Source organism: Ambystoma mexicanum, chromosome 9 (genome assembly GCF_040938575.1).
Source record: "Ambystoma mexicanum isolate Mex_15411 chromosome 9, UKY_AmexF1_1, whole genome shotgun sequence".
NCBI classification, from domain to species: Eukaryota; Metazoa; Chordata; class Amphibia; order Caudata; family Ambystomatidae; genus Ambystoma; species Ambystoma mexicanum.
The window spans coordinates 572,937,031-572,960,102 of NC_090931.1; the positions used below are offsets into that span (position 1 = coordinate 572,937,031).

Sequence of the window (23,072 nt, forward strand, 5' to 3'; positions counted from 1 at the left end):
GAATTTTTTTCACAATAAAGTCTCGCAGTACAAACAAAGAACAAATTGAGCGAGTAGCACTTTTGCTAAGTGTACTGATATCATGGAGGCAGCAAGATTGTAATGAACCGCAAATACTAAAATCTATATTACAGTATGTGTGTGGAAACTGATTGTAAACTGAAAATGCCAAGAGCCAAACCTTGCAGTTAAATGGGAAAAATAAATACATTATTAATGTTACAAATGTTAGGTTGGATAAAACACATTGAATGCAGATTGAGTACCAAAGGTAGCTCACGAAGAGGGAGGGAGCAAAGAACTGAGAAAATGCTGGTTGGACCAATGGAAAGGTCTATGGTGGCCTGTGAGTTTGGATGGGAGGTAGAGGGAAGAAAGTATATCACATTTCTGTGAAAAATAAAGTAAAAACCATACTTTACCTGAACAGTTAGAATTTAAAATTTGGTACAGTAAAAAAGTATGTACCTTTAGTACCAGGATTCTCACATCTTCATAGGTAAGCTATACAAATAATTGGATTATGTATACACCAAACAGTGAAGGAGATTTCACTTGTCCCGTTTCACACAACGTTAAACAATTTCAGTTCATACGATACAATGCAATAAGCAATCTGAGTGGCAATTTTAGTGAAGGTTGCCTTGTCACATGTCTGTGATTTTCCCAGGCTGTTTGTATCATGAGCCGTGTTGTATCATTCCCAAAACAGGGTGGAGCAAACTTAAGGTTCACATATGACCACATCCTATTAAGAATCAATAAGCATATTCACTTTTAGGCACCATTGTACGGTCATGTCAACGGTAATTAAACTGTGTTACAAATTGAATTTACTTGTGCCTCACCTTGTAAATGCATACGATACGTGGTATGCTCATTAACAAATGAAAAGTATGAAATACAAATTCTAACATCGCCGGTTATGTAAAATGACTATTTTAACAACACATGCATCTAGGTAAAATGGAACCGTGCATTTTATTTGTTGTTTTGAAGTTTTCCGTTTGTAGTGTCATTTTGGACGATACATACAACTGTGATACATTTTATACATACATTAATGCACTTTCTACACTCCCTCCTGCTCCCTTCGCTCAGCTGATCATTTCCTTCTCACTGTACCTCCATCCCCTTGTGCCCCCTCCCGTTTCCGCTCCTTCCAGCTCCTAGCTCCCCTGCACTGGAACTCCCTACCTCTCTCAATTTGTTCTATTCCTACTTTCTCCTCATTTCGTACCTCCCATAAATCTCTCCTTCTCCACCCTCTGCCTTGAAACTCCACCCCCTGCCTTGAAACTCCCTCCCCTTCTGGCTCCCCCTCCTTTTTTTCTGCTTCCCTTGATTCCCTCCCTCCACTCCCTAGTACCCCACTCTCACCCCTTTCCCCTCTCTCCTCCTTCTCCTCCCCTCCCCTCCTCTCCTTCTCCCTCACATTGCCACTGCTCTTCTCTCCCTATTCTCTTCAGTTTAATTGCTCTTCTTACTGGTTTGTTGATTGATTCATACTGTAATTTGCTTCCAATGTTATATTGTTTATGTTTTATGTACCAAGTTGTTCAATTGTGTAGCGCTTTGGCGTAAAACGTTATATAAACAAATAAATACAAATACAAGAATTCTTGTGAAATTAGTGCTTTTGTGCGCTTTATTTTAGAATCCATTCCAATATATGCCCAACAAAAATCAGACCGTAGGCACATACATAGAACCGGTAGTCGTGTGCTTAACCAAGAGAATGTTCTTTTTAGGGAAGCACTTTAAAAGTAAAACATGGAGACGGGAAGTGAGGGTGAAAAAAATAGATGTCACCCCGTCTAGATCCACATTAGAAAATGAGCCCTTCTCCATCTGTTAAGTTGCATTGTTTTTGAAAAGAAGACACTAGTGAATCGTTTTTCTTTAGTAAAATAATCTTTGAACATGAATCTCAAAATATGTGCACTGAGATTGTTTCACCTTGAAGTCAGTTCGTTTTGCAGATTTGGCACGTCGTTTACAAAGGAAGGCCAACCTCATATGGGATCACTGTCGTATCAGTTTATGGACCAGCGTCTCTGCAGCATCAGGCCAAAGCACAAAGAGTACAATGCAACGTGTGCAAACTTTCTCCAACAGGTCCATTGTCCGAAGCACAGACTTGTTTCTAACATTCAATGTGATATAGTAACAGTCCTAGCCGGAATGTGCATAAGCAAGTTTTCCAATGCTGTTACAGCTTTGACAAAAACCTTCAAAGGTTTGCTAAAATCTTTTGTAGAATAGGTTTTGGCAGACTTGTATAAAAAGGCACCACAACAGGCTTGATATTATAACACGTGAAAAACACATTGAAAATCCAACAGTTGATAAAAAAAGATCACGTTTTAAATAATGTCCATTTAAGTAGAATATAAAAAAATCCAATTCGCTTTTTGTTTAGATAGGCTCCGGCTTTAGGTTGTCTGCGAGGAAGTCATTCACAAATGCCTCCACAATTTCTGGGGTGATTTCTTCAACATCCATCACATACTTTGCTCTGGCAGACATGTCCAGGATAGTGAGTAATGGTGCAGCTTCTGGAAGGTTGGTGTAATCTCGCAAGGAATCCGTCATGTCGTCCTGCAAGAGGACAAAGGCTATTTAAATGAAATGCAACAACATGACCTTAATAACCAACAATAACAACAAACATGTTTAAGCACCATGTGTGTCCAAATGCACTGCTTGGGTGGCAAGTTTGGATAGATAATATCACACGTCAGCGGTGAGTGAAGGTTATCAACTAACTGAATTATTGTTTACTTCTCTTGTGAACGGTTAATAAACATCAGCCTCTGATCAATTGGCAAATCGTCATGCTAATTTTAAGGATCTCTTAACGCCTTTCTTTGCTGAATATGCACATATCTAGGTTATCAAAGGACTACTGCTAAAATTGTTAACATGTTTTTTAAAAAGATGTACTGCTTCTAAATACTTGAGGAAGGACAACAGTTCTAGAAATTACTAGTAACAGTCACGTTAATTATTTTTCGACTGCATTAACTCCCAAGGCAGCTTGCGACTGACAAATTAAGATCTGTATTACACCTCATAATGGTATGCTCATGCAAAGACTGCTTATTACAAATGTAGGCATAATATTAAGAAAAGCAGAGCATAGTGATCAATACCCAGGAAAACAAACAGGTGCTATGCCATTTGTTGTGTAATGAAAACATTACATTGAAGGTGAATGATGGACCACACCACCTCTTGGAATTGAAGGCACGGATTATTGTGTTTGTTTTTTCTATTTTTTTTTTAGTAAATTTATAAATCTAATTTTTAAAAAAGTAGATCCGTAATAGGCCCAAATATCTTTGCGGTGGATGACTATAGGCAACAGTGATACATACAGCTCTTCATTGTTGTTTGCCCAAGTCAAATCACTTAGCCAGTTTTCCAGAGTAGGAGGATTACGCAGTTTCCAGCGGATAAGGATAGCTCTCTTAGCAAGAAAAAAAATCTGAGATGGAGAAATTGGGGCATAACTTTGGGCATTTTAGCCTAACAGACAAAGAGGCTCCAGAGTGGTTCATGGGTTCTGTACTCCCCAATCATCGTAGACAGTTCTGCATATATTTTCGAGCGCTAGTCTGCTAATGCAGAGCAGGGTCTATTACAGCTGGCATTAATGTTGTTTATGTTCAACATCGCAGGCGTATAGTGTAGTCTGTGTGATATTTTAAAGGGAATCCATCTAAATTTGGAGTTCAAGGATACATCTTTAATGAGCATGCAATCTGATTCCCACATACCATTCAGTTGCATGTTTAGCGACTTGACCCATTTATCTCAAGAATTTGGGGGTGGGCTAACATTTAGTAGAATGTATTTATATTCAATTTATAAAGCGCCTTTCGCCAAAGGCGCTGAACAATAAAATAATTCAAAAACAGTACAATCAGTGATACAAATCGATCCAGATTACATCAGCATGAAAAAAAAAAATTTAGGAAACAAGAGAAAAAGGAAAATAAAGTTTAAGATTTGTTTGAAAGATATAAAGAGATGGAGAGGAGCGAAGCGAAGCGAGAGAGGAAGGGCATTCCAATGTTTAGGAGCCAACAAAGAAAATGAATGGAAACAAGATGAAGCACAGGGAGGCTAAAGAACAGTAAGAAGAAATACATTCAGAGTTCGTAAAGAACATGAAGGAATATAAAAAGAAAGTAAGGAAGAAAGATAGGGCGGGGCGACCATGATTACATTTAAAAACAATCGAAAAAAGAAGACTAACAGAAGAATTGTAGATGGAACAAAGAGGAAAAAGGTGACTAGCAGGAAGACCAAACAGTAACGACGAGCAATAGTCAATACCAGAAAACACAAGAGAAAGGAGAAGAAGTTTAGTAGCATGAAAAGAAAGATAGGGGCGAGCGCAACGAATGTTAAACAACGCATAACGACAGGAGCAAGCAATAGAAGAAATATGAAGAGAGAAAGAAAGTGAAGGATCAAAGAACATCAGGATTTAACTACTGAAGGCGAAAAGGAAGGAAAAGAGAGGGACGAGGCAAAGTAGGAGCAATTGTAGGAGGGAAAAACAGAACCTCCGTTTTTGAAGGAATAAGATGCAGAAAGTAAGAGGACATCCAATTCTTAATAGCTAAGAGGCAGTGTGAAATAGTAGAGTGCAATACAGAATCAAAGGAAAAAAAGAAAGATCTAGGTATCGTCAGCATAAAGATGAAATGAAAGATTGAAGAAATAAGGGCTGAAAGGGGAGCAGTGTAGAGAGAAAAAAAGAAGAGGACCAAGTACTGATCCTTGGGGAACACTGTAGAGGGAGTGAAGGAGAATAATGTCAAGTCCTAGTGACTGGATAGGTTAGCTGCGAAAGATATGAACGAAACAAAGGACTGACCCAGAAATACCTAAAGTTTTAAGATGTCGATATAAAGAGGTTACATTGATTGAACTTGGTAAGAAAGTTCATACAGGGATGCTTCTTTGGTTCCATAGGGAATTCAACCCATTTATCATAACAGAGTGTATGCAAAGAAACTGCAGGGCAACCATAGCGCAAATGACGATTCCAGTTTGTATTCGGGGTAGTGTGATAAGCAAGCCATTAGTATATTAATTTTCTATCGTTTAAAATCTGGTCCCTTTCAAAGTCTTTTCCATTGGTTTGGCCAATGAAGTGGGTATACAGCAAATTGGAATATCTCCATGGTATATAGTTCTGGTATCTTTGGTCGTTTCGCAATCTTTCCCCAGGCTGCCAAGGATGTTTGGAGGGAATCAAAGGGGCAGGCATCCACAGACTTAAAGTGCACTGCCCCAGCAGTATTCTCTTCTAGTTTAGCATACAGGAATAGGTTTGCGTCCCTGTACCAAATAAAGGCAAAACTGGGCTAAGCCACAAAATAATATAATTCAAATTCTGGGAACTGTAATTCACCATTCATTACAGTCGAGTCATACATGCATTATGTATCCCAGCAGGACTGTGATAATTGTTTGAACAGATTCTCAAAAATGTTGCAGCAGTTAAGTAAAATAGTGATGTTCGAGACATAGGAGAGTAGCTTAACCAATACAATCGTTTTAAGGAGAGTGATCTCTTCCATTAGATGGGCAGTTCTGATCATTTGTGAAGTTTGGGTTATGAGGCAATCGGACAGAAATCTAAATTATCAGTGTATAGGGTGGAGCTCTTTCGGTAGCCCGTCCCTACTCGCCACAACGCTCTTCCAGAAGCGAACAGATGCCTGAACCAAACGACAAATATCTTTCTATGAAGTTCGAGCTCTTCACCACGCTTCGACGCCACTTGCATGAGCGTGTTCCTCTACTCAGAAGTGCCTATAAATCTTGTTCCGATCTGGCTGCATAAGAGAAGGTACGAGTTCCAAGCCCATTACGTGTGTAACATTGCCCGTAAATATCAACGTGCTGCCTCCTTCAAAATGGCCGTGAGCATGTTTACATGTGGTTGCAAAGCAATGCAATCCACATCCGAAGAACCAGACAGGCTCCCGATTGGCTGACGGTCCTCTTAACACAAAGCCCGCACTGCCGGAAGGTGTGAGCCGGCTGTGGACCTACGCCCCAAGGACCTCGCTATAAGGACCTGTCTGCTGCGAGCCGCAAGGGAGTGGAACTTTACCTTGCAACTCCGGTAACCGAAAAGTTGCCTGCTACACTAACATTGGAGCTAAGGTAAGCGCCTGACTCCTGCTAACATTGGCACACTCGGAACTCCCACTATGATTGCTATATATCCAGCCGTTACCTTAACCAGCTTGTTGATTGTTCCATTCATAAGCTATTTTGCCAGCCGGTATAAAACTCGAATCTAGCCGTTACCTTAACTAGCTTGTTGATTGTTCCATTTATAATCTATCTTGCCAGTTTGCATAAACATCGAATCTAGCTGCGACTTTAACAAGTTTGCCGATTGCTCCAATTATAAGCGATTTTGCTAGCCTGCATAAAACTCTAATCTAACTGATGCACTACCTAGACCTAGCACGTACAAATGCCTTCCTGTTTCAACTGTAACTTAGCTGTACCTACCTTAACCGCTTGTAACTGCCCCAGGGCCTAAATGCACAAGCCCAGCTAACAAAATCTACCAGCCTTCTAGTATCCCGTCCCAACATTGCATCTGAACTATGCCAGCCTGGCTCATATTCATCATGTTCCTCTTCTGCATCATGCCCGATTGCACGCCATGTAGTAGAAACAGCTACATCCCATTCAGTAATGGACTTGCCAAGCTTAGCTGCCCTAGACACCACCCCATTCCCTGCCCCACACCCTTCCTGCCTCCTTTCCCCCACAGTGCACCTACAGACCACAGTGCTAAAAATTAGCGTCACTCTAGGTAACCATCCACCCAACCTCGCCAAAGATGCCTACTTTGATAATATCCAGAACTCATTCAAAACACCAGAACATCGCCCCACAGCCCACCCCAACCTCATACCCGCAACAACAGACTAGGCTGTAGACTTCTCACCTTACCTAGCAAAATGCCCACTACTTCTACAACTAAAGTTACTAACAAAAATACCATTGCAAACACTGTGCCACTCAAAGGAGCCTTGCTTAATGTTAGATCCCTTGTGGCTCCCCCTACTGAAATTGCTGACAATATCCGCTCAGCAGACCTGGATTTCCTCGCCATCACAGAAACTTGGCTTCATGCCGCAGCAGGTCCCTATCTAACCCTTGCGGTTCCCGACAACTACTCCATCCTCAGGGCCGACAGACCTAATGCCCGCGAAGGAGGTGTAGCACTCATATTCAAATCCTCGCTTGACATTAGATCTGTTACCTCCCCTCTACTAAATCCTTGTGAACACCTATCCATCAAAATTCAAACTACCCCTAAGAACACCATCACCTTGGAACTAATATACAGACCCCCTGGCCCCACAGGTACCTTTGAGGAAGACATAACCTCCCTCATAGCAGAGAAATCTAAACCTCTCTCACAAAATATTATTCTAGGTGACTTTAACTTGGGATTATAATGATCCTCACAGCACCCCTGCATCCTCCCTTGCGAATGCACTCTCCGAACACAACTACACTCAACTCAACACCCTACCTACACATCAGAAAGGCAGAACCTTAGACAGGCTCGCTGCCCACAACTGCAACATTATCTGCAAGGACCCCCAACCACTTATATGGACCGACCACTTCCTACTATCATTCGACATTAGCACTAATAACCGGCACCTTATACAGTGCCCCCCTGCACCAGCATGTCTGACTAGAAACAAGTGTAACATTGTTTATGTTTATTTATTTATACCGCGCCAAGCTACCCTAAGGCTTATAGGCGCCGAAAAAAACCCCCAAAAAATACATCCACAAAACATATAGATAGCGAGACAGGCATATATGGTCAATCACCTAAAAGTGAATAAGTCAACATCAGAAAGGCAGATGAAAAGGTTAATTAAGCACAATTCTCTGTTTTGTAAGAGACAATGTGTCCTGCACATTAAAAAGGCTGTTTATAAAAGCGAGCAAGCTATTCGACCCGCATCCAATGATGACACAGTCAGTGTTATCTACATGGCACCAGTTGCGGATCTGAACTCTCCGGAGAACTTTCAAGTCCTGTGCTCTAACACAATTAGATCCTACTTTATTATTAAGCCATGCTAAAGTTTTATTTTTTTGTGACTCCATCGATTCAGCTTGCTTCGGCTTGTCCACATTAATTAAAATGATGTTTCTTGGGTCAAGTACAAAGCTCCTCTAATTGGAGTCTGAAATTATAGGCATGATGGATTTTTTCTTGCGGATATCCTTAGAAGGAAGGGAAGCCAGAGGTGACATGGGCTTCATGAGAGGAACTGTCCTCTCTCGTGGCGCTGTAGAAGTAGGGCCAGCTTTGTTTGACCAGGTGGGTCTCTAAAAGTTAACTCGATAGGCTGTTTCAGAGACTGCATGAATTCCATCTCAAGAATGGACGTTTGGGAGGTTTTTTCCTCGCTTTTACGCTCCAACTGGGTGGACTTCTGCGGAGATGGCAATGTGTGCCTGGGCATTTTTAATGTAAGAGAGTCTACCCAGGAATAAAATTCCACAAAATTTGAGCAAGTCGCTAAATCCCGAAGCACATAATCCTTAAAACATAGCCAATTAGCTATGTCTCTGGACTCAACCGGCTCCTTCACAGCGCTAGCTGTTATTTCAGATGGATCGACCATTTTAAATGACTGAACTGGAGATGCGCGATGGCCCATGGGAGCCCGGCTTTCTGATGGATAGACAGTATCTTTAAACAACTCCCCGTTGACCCCATTAAGCACATTATTAGTGGGGGAGACTTAACTGGAATTGCATTGGGGAGTCCATGGAGGAACAGATGGAGCCATCATTGCGCCTACTAGCCTTGTTGCTACGTAGTATATTGGTAAGCAGGACATGTTCATTCTGCAGTTTCAATCTCCTTGCAGCACTTAAGGCTAGAAATTCCGCTATCCCTCCTTAGGGGAGCCTGAGGTGTTGACAATATAGAAGTAACCATTTTACTCGAGGCAGCAAGCTGGATGCGATCAGCCCCTGACCCAGGGGTGGAGGCAAGAAAGGGGGCAGGAGTGGACTTGGATGGAGACCCCTTACCCTGGTTACACGTACTAAGGGGTTCGTGGGGCATATCTAGGTTGAGGGTTTTATTCGGCATTATAAGCGTAGATTGTAATCTAGTTGTAGGCATATTGCTGCAAAAAATAGAGGTTAGCACAAGTCTGTTCACAGCACAGCCTGTTCACAGCACAAAGCGAAACAGAGTTAGATAGAGACAGTAGATGCTTACCCCTGGCCGCCACTCTTCTGAACGCCCGACCAGGAGGGAGCTCAGACAGCTACTATACCGCGTCCCGCCTTCTGCCTGCTTCAGTACTGCCCAGCGTTATCAGCGTCATCAGCGAGGCTGGGGTCTACTGCTGTCCGTGTTCTTGGGTCTGTATCTCGAATCCCAATAAGGGTTAATCAGGAGAGCAGGAGGCTGAGAGAAACATTCCTCACGGCAGGCGATCCCACAGCCTGCCGAGCACAGTTGCAGTTGCCCCTCGCCGCATTCATTACTGCTGAAGCCCACATTCCATTGGTTCTACCCACCCTAAACAAGATCCCCGACACATCGGACCTCAACCTACCAGTAGACACCTTGTCATGATCTCTGCTTCCAAAAGGTCAGGGTTTTCCCAACTCCCTTGGAAGCAGATCCATAACCCAGGTTCCGAGTGCCAACCAGTCCCAATTGGGACCTTTTGGACCCAGTCCTGGCGCCAGTGGCACCAGGCTCATAAATATGCCCAGTCCCAGCGCTGGAAGCGCCGGGCTCATAATGCTTGGGTGGACTTACCTGCAGCAGACCATGCTGCTTACTTGCCTGCCAGTTGTGCCTCTGATCCTCTTCTGTTTGGAACTACTTTTCCTGTTGGGTGGGGCAGGAGCCACTCCCTAGATTCAGAACACTGGAACTCTTCTGGAAAGCAGGAACTCTTTTCTTACCCAGGCGTGGCTGTGGAAGGAGACACCTAAGCACTACAGGAGGCTATTTAAACCACACCCGATGGATGAATCTTGCTTTGCGTTATTCTGCATCCTCTGCAGCAGAACGCTCATCGTGTCTTCTGCATCTGATCCTGGGCCTAAGGAAAAAGGCTTACCATCCTGAATCCAGTCTTCAGCAACACCTATAAAGACAAGAAAGAACAGGTTAGCACTACGGTCTTCAGTGACAGCTCTTCACTTACCTGGTCCATCGGCTGTCACCAACGCCTCGCGCTGCATTCCGGCATCTGAAAGACAAAGGCTTACCTACTCTTCCTCCGCTCCGGAGGTCTTCACACTGCATTCCGGCATCTGAAAGACAAAAGCTTACCAACTCTTCGCACGCTCCGGAGGCCTTTGGCGCTGCATCCCACATCTGAAAGACAAAACAAGGTGCGTTTAAAGACATTGGGGAACTTTAATACTCACGTGCCATTACTCCTTTCCACATCTAACCCAGTGGGTATTCCGGCACCCTGCAGCCGCTCCGAACTTGTACCTGCAAAATAAAAAGACAGTTAGAGCGCATCGTGAAGCAGGTAACTAGCGCTTACTTAGTGCTTCCAGGCACTTCTATTCATCACACGGGCTCCATCTTCAACTCACTTCAGCCCGTCATCCGCCATCGCCGGAACCCTGCAAAACAAGAAACATCTTTACTAAAGACTCTAAAGACATTAGAATTACTCGAAACTTACCGTTCGTGCAGTAAACGTCGGACAGCAGTCCTCTGAAGTCAAGAGGCCTGCTCCCCTTATCCAGTGAAGAAACTGGTTACAGCACCCTGCCCCGAGGCAGATGGAGAGCACGGCGTTCACTTACCTAAGGTGAGAGCGTTAACCTTTGGGGTTCTACAGGAGAAGAGAAAGGGAAGAAGAGAGAGACATTCAATAACCCAGTTCCTTAATCCCATATTTTCTATCTGCAGACATCTTACCCTTCGAGACAAACATACAGTGCACAGAGGTCCAGCCCAAAGAGCCAGCCGTGTGTTACACATCACCTTTGAAGATACGGTATACGCCCAGTCAAGACCGGCGCCTCTACGGGAATCAGGTGAGCGTTACACACCTACAATAACGCCATGACCCAAGCTATTGACCTTGTTTCCCCACTAAAACTACGTAAAGGTAAACCCAGAGCGCATCTTAACTCCTGGTACACACCAGAACTCAAAATACTAAGAAATAAGAAAACTAAAATGGAAACCCTTTGGAAAATGAATCCATCAGGGGGAACACAAAATCAATCTCACAAATGCATCCTCCCTTTATAAAAAAAGAAATAATTTGCACTAAAAAGGAAGCCTACAGTGTAAGAATAAGTAATGCAAGTTCCAGTGTTAAAGAATTATTCTCCATCTTGAAGGAGCTAGAAAACCCCAATCCTCCAACGGACATGTCTGTGAAGGACCAACCTTGGTGCACGAGGATCCAAGATGCCCTTGCGAATAAAATCACTGGCCTACAAACTAAAATTGAAAACAAAAGACTACAACTACAACTTTCCAACAGTAACCCCCCCCCCCACTCCCTCTACCCCTAGCTTACCCACTACCTCCAACACCAACCATGGCAAGTGCAAAAAATTATAACTTCTCTCAAACCGTCAAACTGCACAGGGGACAGCTGCTCCCCCCCCCCCCACACAGATTATAAAAGATGCAGCAAGAGACCTCTCCCCATTAATTTCTAAGCTTATAAACATTTCATTCTCCACTAACTCTGTACCCAACAATATGAAACAGTCATGGGTCTTCCCCGCTTCTAAAAAAACAGACCCTGGACCCAGCCATTCCCACTAATTACAGGCCTATCACCACCGTTCCCTTCCTGCTAAAAATCCTTGACAGAGTTGCTTACCTGCAAATTCAGAATTACTTAGAGTATAGCGTCAATCTGGCTTTCGGCATCAACATGGAACAGAAACCGCCCTTGTTGATCTCAAAAGTCAGATCGACGACATTAAAGATAAGGGCAAGGCTGCCATCCTACTACTCCTAGATCTCTCAGCAGCCTTTGACCTGGTCGACCATACAGTATTCTGTAACCACCTTTCCTCTGCTGCCCATTTCTCCCCCTCTGCTGTCACGTGGATACAGTCTTTCTTGGCTAATAGAACCAGGAGGGTTTTCTCCCCGGTGGCAGCAGCAGACCCCATCACGTGTGGTATCCCACAAGGCTCATGTGTTTCCCCCACCCTATACAATATCTTTACAAAGCCTCTCTTTGATAAATTGGATCGTCTGGGTGTCACCTACACTAACTACACAGACGACACCCAGATACTCCTCACCATCTCGGGCAATTACAACACTGATGTTACCAGGATCAATGAAATCTTCTCGGTCTGAATGACGAGAAGACTGAACTGCTCATTGTCGGTTCACCGAACAACCTACAAAAACTGAGCCCCAACTACTCCAATATCATCATCGATGGCAACACCATCCCTGTCGCCAAATACGTGAAAACACTTGGCTTTCATCTCGATGCCAATATCAACCTCACTAAACAAGTCAACTCGACCACCTCAGCCACCGCCTATACAGGAAAACTAATTAGAGCCTGCCGACCATTTCTCTCCTCTAACAGTTGCCTTACGCTAGCTAGAGCTCCCATACAATCTAAGTTAGACTACTGAAACAGCCTCTACCTAGGTGCCAACCAAGCGATAATTAGCAAACTCCAAGTCCTTCAAAATAATGCGCTACAAGCAGCACTAAACATTCCTAGGCGAGAGCACATCTCGGCCACCATAATTTCATGCAAATGGCTCACCATCCAACAGAAAATTGATCTAAAAACCCTCTGCCTCACCTACAAAGCTCTTAACCAACTAGCCCCCCCCCACCATACCAACAAATTCACCATGAAACCCTCCATCAGAACCACCAGATCCTCCAACACCCTATGTCTCACAGTGCCCAGATTTATCTCTTAAAGAGCCGGAGGCTCGAGCTTCACTGTCCTCGCCTCCCAACTCTGGAATGCCTTGCCACTGATCATCAAGTCATCCAATTCCTTCCAGTTGTTCAGGAAACTTGCCATTGGGTGGCTACTGGCAAAAAGTCAACCTTTAAGTTAGACCTAGCTATAAACTGTATATATTGCACATGTCTCATTTATGTCATTATTGGTTCTATCTACCTCCACTGTCGGTATATTCTGTATATAACTGTTGTTAAAGTATCACTGCTAATTACCATGTACTGTGCCTTGTAACTTGTACTAAGCGCCCTTTTACGGCCGGGTCCGGTACCCTATAGAAATAAAATAAACAAACAAACTATACTATACTATATCTAAATACCTGATGGATTGGGAATCCCAGTTCAGTCTTATCTTGACAGCAAGGGGGGTTGTACTGCATGTTAGACCACTGTGTTCCCCAAAACACTTGTGTATAGGTGTGTTATAAATGCCTTATCATATCATATCAATCCTATTACTATCTGACACTATCAGATAATCAGTGCCAGGTTAATTTCTGGCTCTCGAGTATATAGAAGGAAATCGGCCACAAAGCGAAATGATTTCAGGGTCTGCAACAAGCGCGCCGGCTGGGTCAGTAATAGGATGTCTGATAGAGGTTCAATAATCAGGCATCATACCAGGCCGTAAAGTAATAATACATGTACATGTGGGAGTTATGGGGGACCTCCCCCGCATAAAAATGCAGCAAAATTAATTTAAATGTTTCCCCGACATAATCACATAGATCCCAATAATCATAGCAAAAAGTAAAGGAGAATGAGGACAACACTGTCTATTGTAGGGAAATCTATACAAAAGAAAAGGAGGGAATGAAAATTCCACATTAAACAAATACATATATGAACTGCATGCCAAGCAAAGCATTTGAAAGAAACATATCCAAGAAGCTGTTGTGATGTTAACAGATCAGCTACAACAAACTTATTTGTTCACAGTAAACGAAAAGACCCAAAAATATTCCTTTCAGTTACCTAGAAGTATATAGTGTTGGGGTGGAAATGAGCCTATCCCACACCCCTAGGCGCTTCCACATAAGGCGAAACCCATATGAAGCAATCTAACCTACAAGGGGAAGGGGAACAGTCTGCGTCCCTGGGCACCATATAGAGACCTCATAGCGCATCAAAATGAATGCGTAGCACTAGAAATGCCCACACTCCACAACGCCATTTTGTAATAGGCCCCAGCCGAGAAAGACCACAGACCCATGCTACTTGTGTTCCCTATTCACATAGCCCAATTTCTACATAGCATGCATGTTCCGCTTGAGCCTTGTTCCCACGGAAGTCCATTTCCCTCTTGTCCCTGCAGTGTTGCGAATACTCAGTATTGCCTTCAGGAATGTGCTAGTAAGCATGAGACAGTACCAGGCTCCAGGATGAGTCTATACATCTCCACTAAACTGCCATCGAGCCTCTGACACCACCCCCCAACCAACCAGCCCGTTGTCGGCCACACATCACTAACCTGACCCCCCACTCCCTTGGGTCTCTGATAAGCACCCGACCCCCAGGTCCTAGACTCCATAAAGCGCCCACCAAAAGATTGAAAGCCCACATGACTTTCTCCCTAGCAGCAACACACGTCCCAAGTAATAAAGTTACTCACCGTAGTGATTACCTTACTCCTAGTCCATAATCCCCTTTCCTCCATACTTTTGGGACATTCCGTCCTGTGGGACGGGACCGGAGCACTTTTTGTAAAAAAGCATCAAATTGAAAAATGTGTCGTGGGGCACCACATGCAGCTTTAACCCCACCCTCCTTAGCTTCGGCCCGTGCATCGCCCTCGAGTCCTTTTCTATCGCCAGGTCTGAGACCACTTAAGCAATAATAGAGGATACTTATTAGAGGGGACAGCGGGCGGGCGTATGGAGGAAAGGGGACTATGGACTAAGAGTAAAGTAGTCACTACGGTGAGAAACTTTGTTATACTCCTATGTCCCGTCCCCTTTCCTCCATAATTTTGGGAGATTTCCTGTGAGATGTGCTTAGTAAACTGGTGGATGGAACTCCTTTACTGAAAGAGGTTTTTAAGAACCGCCTGCCCGAACTGAGCATCGGCTCTGGAGCTCAGGTCTAAGCAGTAATGCTTACAAAAAGCTGATGGGGAAGCCCATGTAGCTGCTCTGGCAATAGTTTCCCAGGGAACATATTTCTGGAAGGCAGCGGCAGCTGCCTTGCCCCGCACCAGATGGGCATGAATTCCCGTTGGAGGCTGAAGGCCCTGAACACTATACGCCTATGAAATACAGGAAGCAATCCATCGGGAGATAGTTGCTTTCGAGGCCGGCTTTCCTTTCGGACCTCCAAAGGTCACAAAAAGCTGGGAAGAGCTCCTAAGTTTAGATTTTCTCGCCAAATAAAACTTTACAGCTCATCTGACATCCAAACTATGCAATACCCTCTCGACATCTGAGACCAGGTCTGGAAAAAAAACGGGTAAGGAAATAGACTGGTTCAGATGAAAATCGGATACCACCTTTGGAAGGAAAGAAGGATTAGTCCAGAGGACAACCATATCCTTGTGAAAGGTAGGACTGGATGTTCTACAGACAAGGTCTGAAGCTCGCTTACACGACTTGCCGAAGTCGCCTCAATTAGAAAAGCCATTTTCCACGAAAGGAACTTCAAGTCCACCGCAGCCATGGGCTCAAAAGGTTTATGGCATAAGGCAGTGGGGACCACATTCAATTCCCACTTTGGATGCTGGTTGCGCACAGGTGGGTAAAGGTGCAATAGACCTGCAAAGTGTCTTTTAATGACAGGGTTTGTCAATGAAAAAGAGCAAGAGTCCGTGGACAAGTAAGCAGCGATAGCCGATAAATAAGTCCTACAAGATAAGACATGTATGCCTGAAGTTGCCAGATGACAAACGAATGACAGGACCATGTTGATGGTAGCTTCTCTGGGGTCCAGCTGCTTAGCTAAACACCAGTGACGGAACCGGAGCCATTTGCTCCTATACTGAGACCTTGTCAAAGGTTTTCTAGCCGCCTTGATAATATGCATATTATCCACGGACACGTTGAAACTTTCTAAAGATTTAAACTCAGGCACCAGGCCGCCAAGCTGAATGATTGTAGAAAAGGGGTACCACATCTGCTGATCGCTCTGGAGAAGCAGGTCGGGAATCAGCGGAAGCCTGATCGGCGAGCAGACTGACAGATGCTGAAGCTCCGAAAACCAGAATCTGGCTGGCCAACAAGGGGCTATGAACAGGAGAGTGCAATTTGTCGAGTTCCTTAGCTTGCATAGCACACGGTGAATCAGAGGAAGAGGCGGGAAGGCGTAGGCCCTCATGTTGTGCCATGGCAGCTCAAGAGCATCCCCCAGGGAAAAAGCTCCGAACCCGTGTCTGCATAAAGAGGAAGTGTCCTGTTTGATGAAAGAGGTCCACTTCTGGAGTGCCCCAATGGCGAAAAAGGTCAGAGAATCTCTGTGTTTAGTTCCCACTCGTAGCTGCCACCGCTCGTCGGCTGAGAGTCTGCAGTCACATTCAGTTGGCCCGGAATGTGCACTGTCAGCAGCCAAACACCGTGCTGAATGGCCCATTCCCAAATCTAAATGGCTAGATCTACAAGGAGGGGGTGACCTGGTAGCCCCCTGCTTGTTGATGTAAGACATGGATACTGCATTGTCTGTGCAGACGCGGACCACTACACAATCACTGGCTTGAAAACTTTGAGTGTCAGGAAAGCGTCAGGAAAATCGCCAGAAGCTTCAGATAATTTATATGAAATGGTCTGTCCTGTGGCGACCATAGGTCGAAAACCTGAAGATGATCCAACGTCGCGCCTCACTCAATAAGGGAGGAGTCTGACTTAATGGTTGTTTGAGGGGAGGGCTCCTGAAAAGGAGCACCCACTGACAGATTGCTGGAAGATAACCACCATAGGAGATCTGTCATCATGTAGGGTGGAACCGGAATTGTTTTGGTGTCCGGGTCCAATGCCTGAAGCCAGGAGCTCCGAAGAGCCATCTGCGCAAGTCGCCTCTTGAGACGAGCAAGGGGAAGAGCAAGCACGCACAAGGCCATGAGGCCTAGAAGCCTCTGGAACCACCAGGCCAGCTTGCTCTCTGAAAGAATGAAAACCTGACACGTGGTCAACAGATCCACCATCCTGTCCACAGTCAAGTACACTCTGCAGTTGATCGTGTTCCAACGGAAACCCAGGAATATCAGGTCCTGAGAGATCGTCATGGAGGATTTCCTCCAGTTCACTGACAGCCCAAGGCAGAACAGGAGCTGGAGGAGAGACTGACGGTTGCTCGAGGCTTTCACTGGACAAGGACTGAGGAGAAGCCAGTTGTCCAAATACGGATACACATGAATACCATGTAGCCGAAGAAAAACTGCGATGACCGACATCTTCATGAAGACACACAGCGCTGAGCTGAGACCAAATGGGAGCACTTGGAATTGGAAGTGCTCCTCTCCCAGAGAGGAGCGCAGATATTTCCGATGCAGGCTCCAGATATGCATATACGCGTCCTGGAGAGAGGACTTTATTTGGCAGGGCGTGATCATCTTGAATTTCTCTTGGGGAAGAGAAAGGTTTAACTGGGAAAGGTCTAGAATGGTGCGCAAGCCAGCCGGTTGGGTTTGGGCACCATAAAACAGACAAGAGTAGAAGCCCTCCCCTCGTTCTACTAGGGGAACGGGTTCCACCACTTTGAGATCTAGAAGCTTCTGGACCTCGGCTCTGAGGGAGGGCATCCCCGACAGCTGAAAGGGAGAATTGAAGGGTTGGGTCAGGGGAGGGGCAAGCGGAAGCCCGCCCGAGCGATGGACAAAACCCACTGGTCTTTGGTGATGGTTTGCCACGCCTCCAATTGAGATGAGATTCGTCCTCCCACTGGAGTCTCGTGCGAGCGCCAAAAAATATCATTTTGCAGACTTTTCAGAGGAGAGACTACCTGTCCCTGAAGTGGAGGCTGAGGACCGAGAAAAACCATCCTTGTTGCTGTCTCTGACTGGACTTACCTCTCAGCGGATCAGTCCTACGAGACTTGGTTCCAGATCTCTTGAGCGTTGACTGGGGGCTTCGCTAGCACCGACAGAGACATGGCAGTTTGCGTGCTCGCCTTAGTCTTTGTAAGCTCGTCATCCGTTGAAGAATGAAACAGCTCTTTGCCGTCAAAAGGCAGGTCAAGAACTTTATCTTGGACCTCCTTCGAAAACTTTGTTGCATGAAGCCAAGCTTGACGAAAGGTGTCTACCCCCAGCATGAGGCCTCGAGCTGAGGTGTCAACATGGTGTGCAGCAGCCTCCAGCATATCCTGCGCCAACACCCTGGCGTCTGATAAACCGCCTTTAAAGTCTTCCAGCGTGTCAACAGGAATGAACTTCTGGAAGTCAGGCAAATCCCTCCACAGTATCATATTCGCCACTGCCAAAATGAGCTCTGCGTTAGCCTGACGCAATTGCAGCGCAGAGTTGGCAAAAATCTTCTTGCACAAGGAATCAAGCAACTTGTCTTCCTTGGCCAGAACCTGAGCCGCAGCTGCAGAGGTCGCATAGGGCGGCTTGTATTGCAGAGTGGCAGCCGCTACCACCGTTGAGGACGGAAGCGGGCATGACGCCAACACTACTTCCTCGGAGGTGTGAAGCCTGTAACGGGCGTCAATTCTTTTATTTATGTGCAGTCCAGTGTGGGTTTTATCCTAGACCTTGCAGGCCTTGGCCAGGACGTCCATCTGAAGGAACAGGCCAGTGCGTTCCTGCGGAGACAAGGTTTGAGCCCTCAAAAGCAGCCCTTCCCGCAGAGCGGGTGCCTAAGGTACTGGTATGTCAAGAAGTGACATGTCCAGTACACGGTCGTGGAATGCTCAGGCAGAGGGGGGCTGGTCCTCACTATCCTGATCTGCCTGAGGGTCATCTAGTGCATCCGGATACATCGGCTGCGATGCGACCGGCATCAAATTGACGTCTCGCTCTGATGGAGTCTTGTCAATCGGAGACAAGGGTGGCAGAGGCGAAGAGCTGTAGGTGGGCCAGGAGGCAGAGGTAGTGCCGTGACCGGAACTGTCGGGGCAGGATGCAGCACCTTAGGGAAGATTGCCCTAAAGAGACCTTTAAAGTACTCCCTCATGGGATCAGAGTTCCTAAGACTATAAATGTCCCAAAAAAGGCAATCAATATAGTCCAATAATGTTCCGTAACCTTATGCTTTCTTTAAAAGGTTCTACCACCCCAAAGTACCTGAGGGTGGGAGAACAGGATCCAAGACGAATCTGGGGCCCCTTGACGACTCCTGAGGCAAGAAGATGTTCTTCCTCGCCACAGTACCTTAGGGACCTTGTCAAGCGAAGTGGCAGAGTTTCTTGGTTTCACTTGACTATTGTCTCCGAGGATGGATCCCTCTTCCCACCCGGATGCTGAGTCCACAAAAAAATTTAACCAAAGTCTTTCTGAAGTGCAGCAGTTTTGCCATTAGTGGTGCTCTCCTTTGGTCGGCGAGTTCTCAGACTGTAGAAGTCTTGTGAATATGCAAGTTGTGGTGGACTCCTTAAAGGCTTCGCAGATGAGAGTAAGACCCATGGGATCCTTTGATGACTTCTGGAGCTGACAAGTGCATAGGCCACTTTTGGTGTCGTTTCGGCAAATCACAGTTTTCTGACTTTCGGTTCTTCGGTGCTACAGCCGTAGCGCAGACCTCTGGACGGTTTCTAACGACCTGGAATTGACCACTGGAATGGACCTCGGACCGCCACCCAGTCCGGATGCTCCGGACATCTGTTAGCTTCTGGTGGTGGTAAACCCACCGACAAACCTTTCTCTGCACTCAGCGGCTCTGGAGTCTCTTCGGTGGGAAACAGTGGTCAGTGAGGATGGCAAGGATGTCCCTTCAAATGTTCTTAGGCAATTTGGAACGTTTGCAGCTCTGGGTATCCAGCAGCACTATGCCAGTGTACCCCCTCTTCTAGGCGGTAGACAGAAACAGCATCTAGAAGTCATGAAATGCACCTCCGGACCCTAGGTGACACCAACAGACTTCTTTGACCCGAGATGTCCGGGCATTCCTCTTCAGGACTCACAAAGACCCCTTCACTGGACGGCAGCACATATCACTGGCTTCCAAGGTACTTTGGATGAAAAGTAGCAGTTTGCACGATGGTCCCTCGTAGCTCGGGGAGAGGTCTCCTTTGCAGACCAATCAGGCTCACAGGCATTCAGGCCATCGACTCCACCCAGACACCCATAACAAAGAAAGTGGATTGGGGCAAGATCCCAGCCTTTCAGCACACTACACTGAATTAATGTCAGTTTCAGTCAGGGCTGTCTTGTTCATTGTGTCACACACACAGAAACCAGACACCCACAATACAGAATGTGAGTTCACTTCAGACTCCTGTTAGCGAGGAAAGGTCTTTTAGACCGCCCTGACATTCCCGCGCAAAATTGATCTTATGTTTACCCAATGGCGGGAGACATCCCCTTGTTTGTTCATCTGTCCTTTTAATTTGGTCTTAACGTAAACCACAAAAAAGACGGTAAACAAAGCCATCTGGTGAAGTATACAGACTCCATTTTGTGCCACTTTGAACTCCATCTTTTTCTGGGACACACAATGATTTCTAAAAAGCCATATCTCCCTCTTGTCCAGCACCCCGCACGAAAAGCCCAGCCTCCCGCTCCACCTTCTGGCAGCTCCGCATGAACGCATTTCTCACGGAAGTTTGGCCATGTATTGTTGCAAGTATTCAGTACCCTTCTCTCTTTGTAGGAGCTTGTTGCCCTGCATGTGACCAGAGCAAAACAATGGCCTGCGTGCCCCTTCTCCTATACAAACCTGCTTGTGCCCCATGGCCCTCACTTTTAGAAATTAAGGTTTACAGAGCCTTTGCCCCTCTACTCTTTGAACATAACTGCTTGGATGACCTTTCCCAGAGACCACCCTAAATTGCTCACAATATACCTTATCCATGGTATTCATATATCTTCCTCTAAAGTAACATCCATCCATCCATCTGTCTGTCCATTCGCTCGTTCAAATCGTGGGGCATCATGCCCCACTAAAGCATGAGTTAGAATGTGTATATTTTTGTCTACAATTTATGAACGACCCCCCGTTTAAGTAATGGTTTTAGGCTCAACGTTATTCTTTGAATGCCAATGACCATTGTGTAGTTTAGATTAGTTATTAGGATTGTCACACTTTATGAACTAAGTCTGACCTTCACCCTGCGAAGATGATCCCATCTAACCCACGTGCCAACTGACCGCCACAGCAACCAATTGGAGTCCGGCATCACCTACACTACATACTGTGCCATGTAGCCCAAACAATTGAAACATTTATTTTGTACTATATGTCGTTACATCACTCATGACAGCTTTTTGGTTCATAATGTGCTGCCTGTGTATCATTTGGCAGAGCGCTCTCAGGGCAGCAAAGTTCTCTGCATGCACATCTTTATCAATATAAAACTGTGTTAAACTTGAAATCTATCGCCTGGTCTCATTCCCAAGTGGGGTGCGTCCTTTTATTTGGCTTATTTGGTATCGTGTTGGGACCAGGCGCCTTCACTCCATTCGTACAGGTCACACCAATGGGTGCACCCAAAACACACAGCCCCTGGGAAGGCTCCAGTCAGTATGACAGGAGGCAGCCTCCGAGCCATATATGGTATTTCCATGCGGCAGTCAGACAGGAGGAAAGGGAACAGAGAAAGGGCTTCCCCGGACTTTTGGAAACAAGGTAAAAGGAAATCGATACCAAAAGGCCACAGTGGCCATCTTGCCTTTCTTCAGGAATTCATTGATTCCTATGACAGGGCATGGGTGTCCCAAAGGAGGATCCTCAGAGCCACTGCCATGTCAGCATGTAGCTGCCACCAGCCCATACCCTGCTCTGTGGCCAACACACAGATGCCCAAAAACACACATAAGGGGTACAAGGGTGTACTCCCACCCGTGGGTGCCATAAGGGTATCCCATGTGTGTTGTTCACGAAAAGATAAAACAAAGAGCTGCACTGCTAGAGGCCCAGGTTGGACAGTTGCAGAAAACAGAGGAAACACACACAGAGAAGTTGGCAGAAAACAGAGGAAACACACACAGAGAAGTGGGAGGACAATTACTAGGAGGCCCTGTCCCTCCATAAGGCTTTCCAGCATCACACAGACATCTAGTGGTTAATGTGGAGCATTACATCATTTACTTTTGAACTTGACAATAGGAAGTTGACAGCGCTTTTCTGTAATACTATCCCTACTTTGATGTGTACAGTACCCATGAACCTTCATGCGTTGAGTTCCTCACAAATGTCAGTGTGTTTCAAGTCTCTCTTTCTCCCTGTCCTCCTTTTGCGTTTCATGGTGCTTAGAAGGCAGTTTTGAGCACAGAAAACGGTGCAGAGGTCAGCACAAAGGGTTTGGAACTCAACCTTCTTCATGCTAGTCCAAGCCGGCATGAAGACACATGCGTATTGTGGCTTGAGGGAAGTGTAGTTGCAACTTGTCCAAATTGATTGGTACAGAGTGCCTGGTAAGAAGTCTGCTCAACTCCAGAGTGTGTCAGTTCTGCTAGACCTGATTGCATAATTTTAGAAGAACAAGTTACTTACCAACTGTAACGTTCTTTCGACTGGATGTTCCTCCCACGTATTCCTCATCTTGTGATAAATCGTTATCTCCAGCTTCGCTGCTTCGGAAAAAAGAATTCTCGGCAGAGGCCGCTGTGCTCGAGGTTGTGGCGTCGATTGTCCCTCGACGTACTCCGTACTCTGTCGACGTCACCGATGGTATAAGTAGCTCGAGCCGCGCCCGTTGCTTCAGTTCGGTTTTTTCGATGAAATATATATAGGAGGAACACCCAGGTGTGTCCCATGACCGATACATTCTTCGTGAGAGGAAAGTGTAAGAAAACGTAAACTGTACTGTGGGGTAGGATGGGAGGGTCGATGAGGAATACGTGGGAGGAACATCCATTCGAAAGAACGTTACAGTTGGTAACTTGTTCTTCAAATGGATTGTGTCCTCCCACGTATTCCTCATCTTGTGATAGGCTCCCATA

At 45.6% G+C, this 23,072-nt stretch overlaps 1 protein-coding gene across 2 annotated transcripts in view; it reads right to left on the reverse strand.

Annotated features, from left to right (window-relative positions):
• Positions 1–1,619: 1,619 nt before the first annotated feature.
• NXN (nucleoredoxin) overlaps positions 1,620–23,072 on the reverse strand; it is a 743,311-nt gene continuing 721,858 nt past the window's right edge. For both annotated transcript variants that reach the window (XM_069615174.1, XM_069615175.1), the window contains exon 8: positions 1,620–2,601. In XM_069615174.1, the coding sequence (XP_069471275.1) occupies positions 2,419–2,601 (183 nt within the window). In that variant the 3' untranslated portion in view covers positions 1,620–2,418. The remainder of the gene's footprint in view (positions 2,602–23,072) is intronic.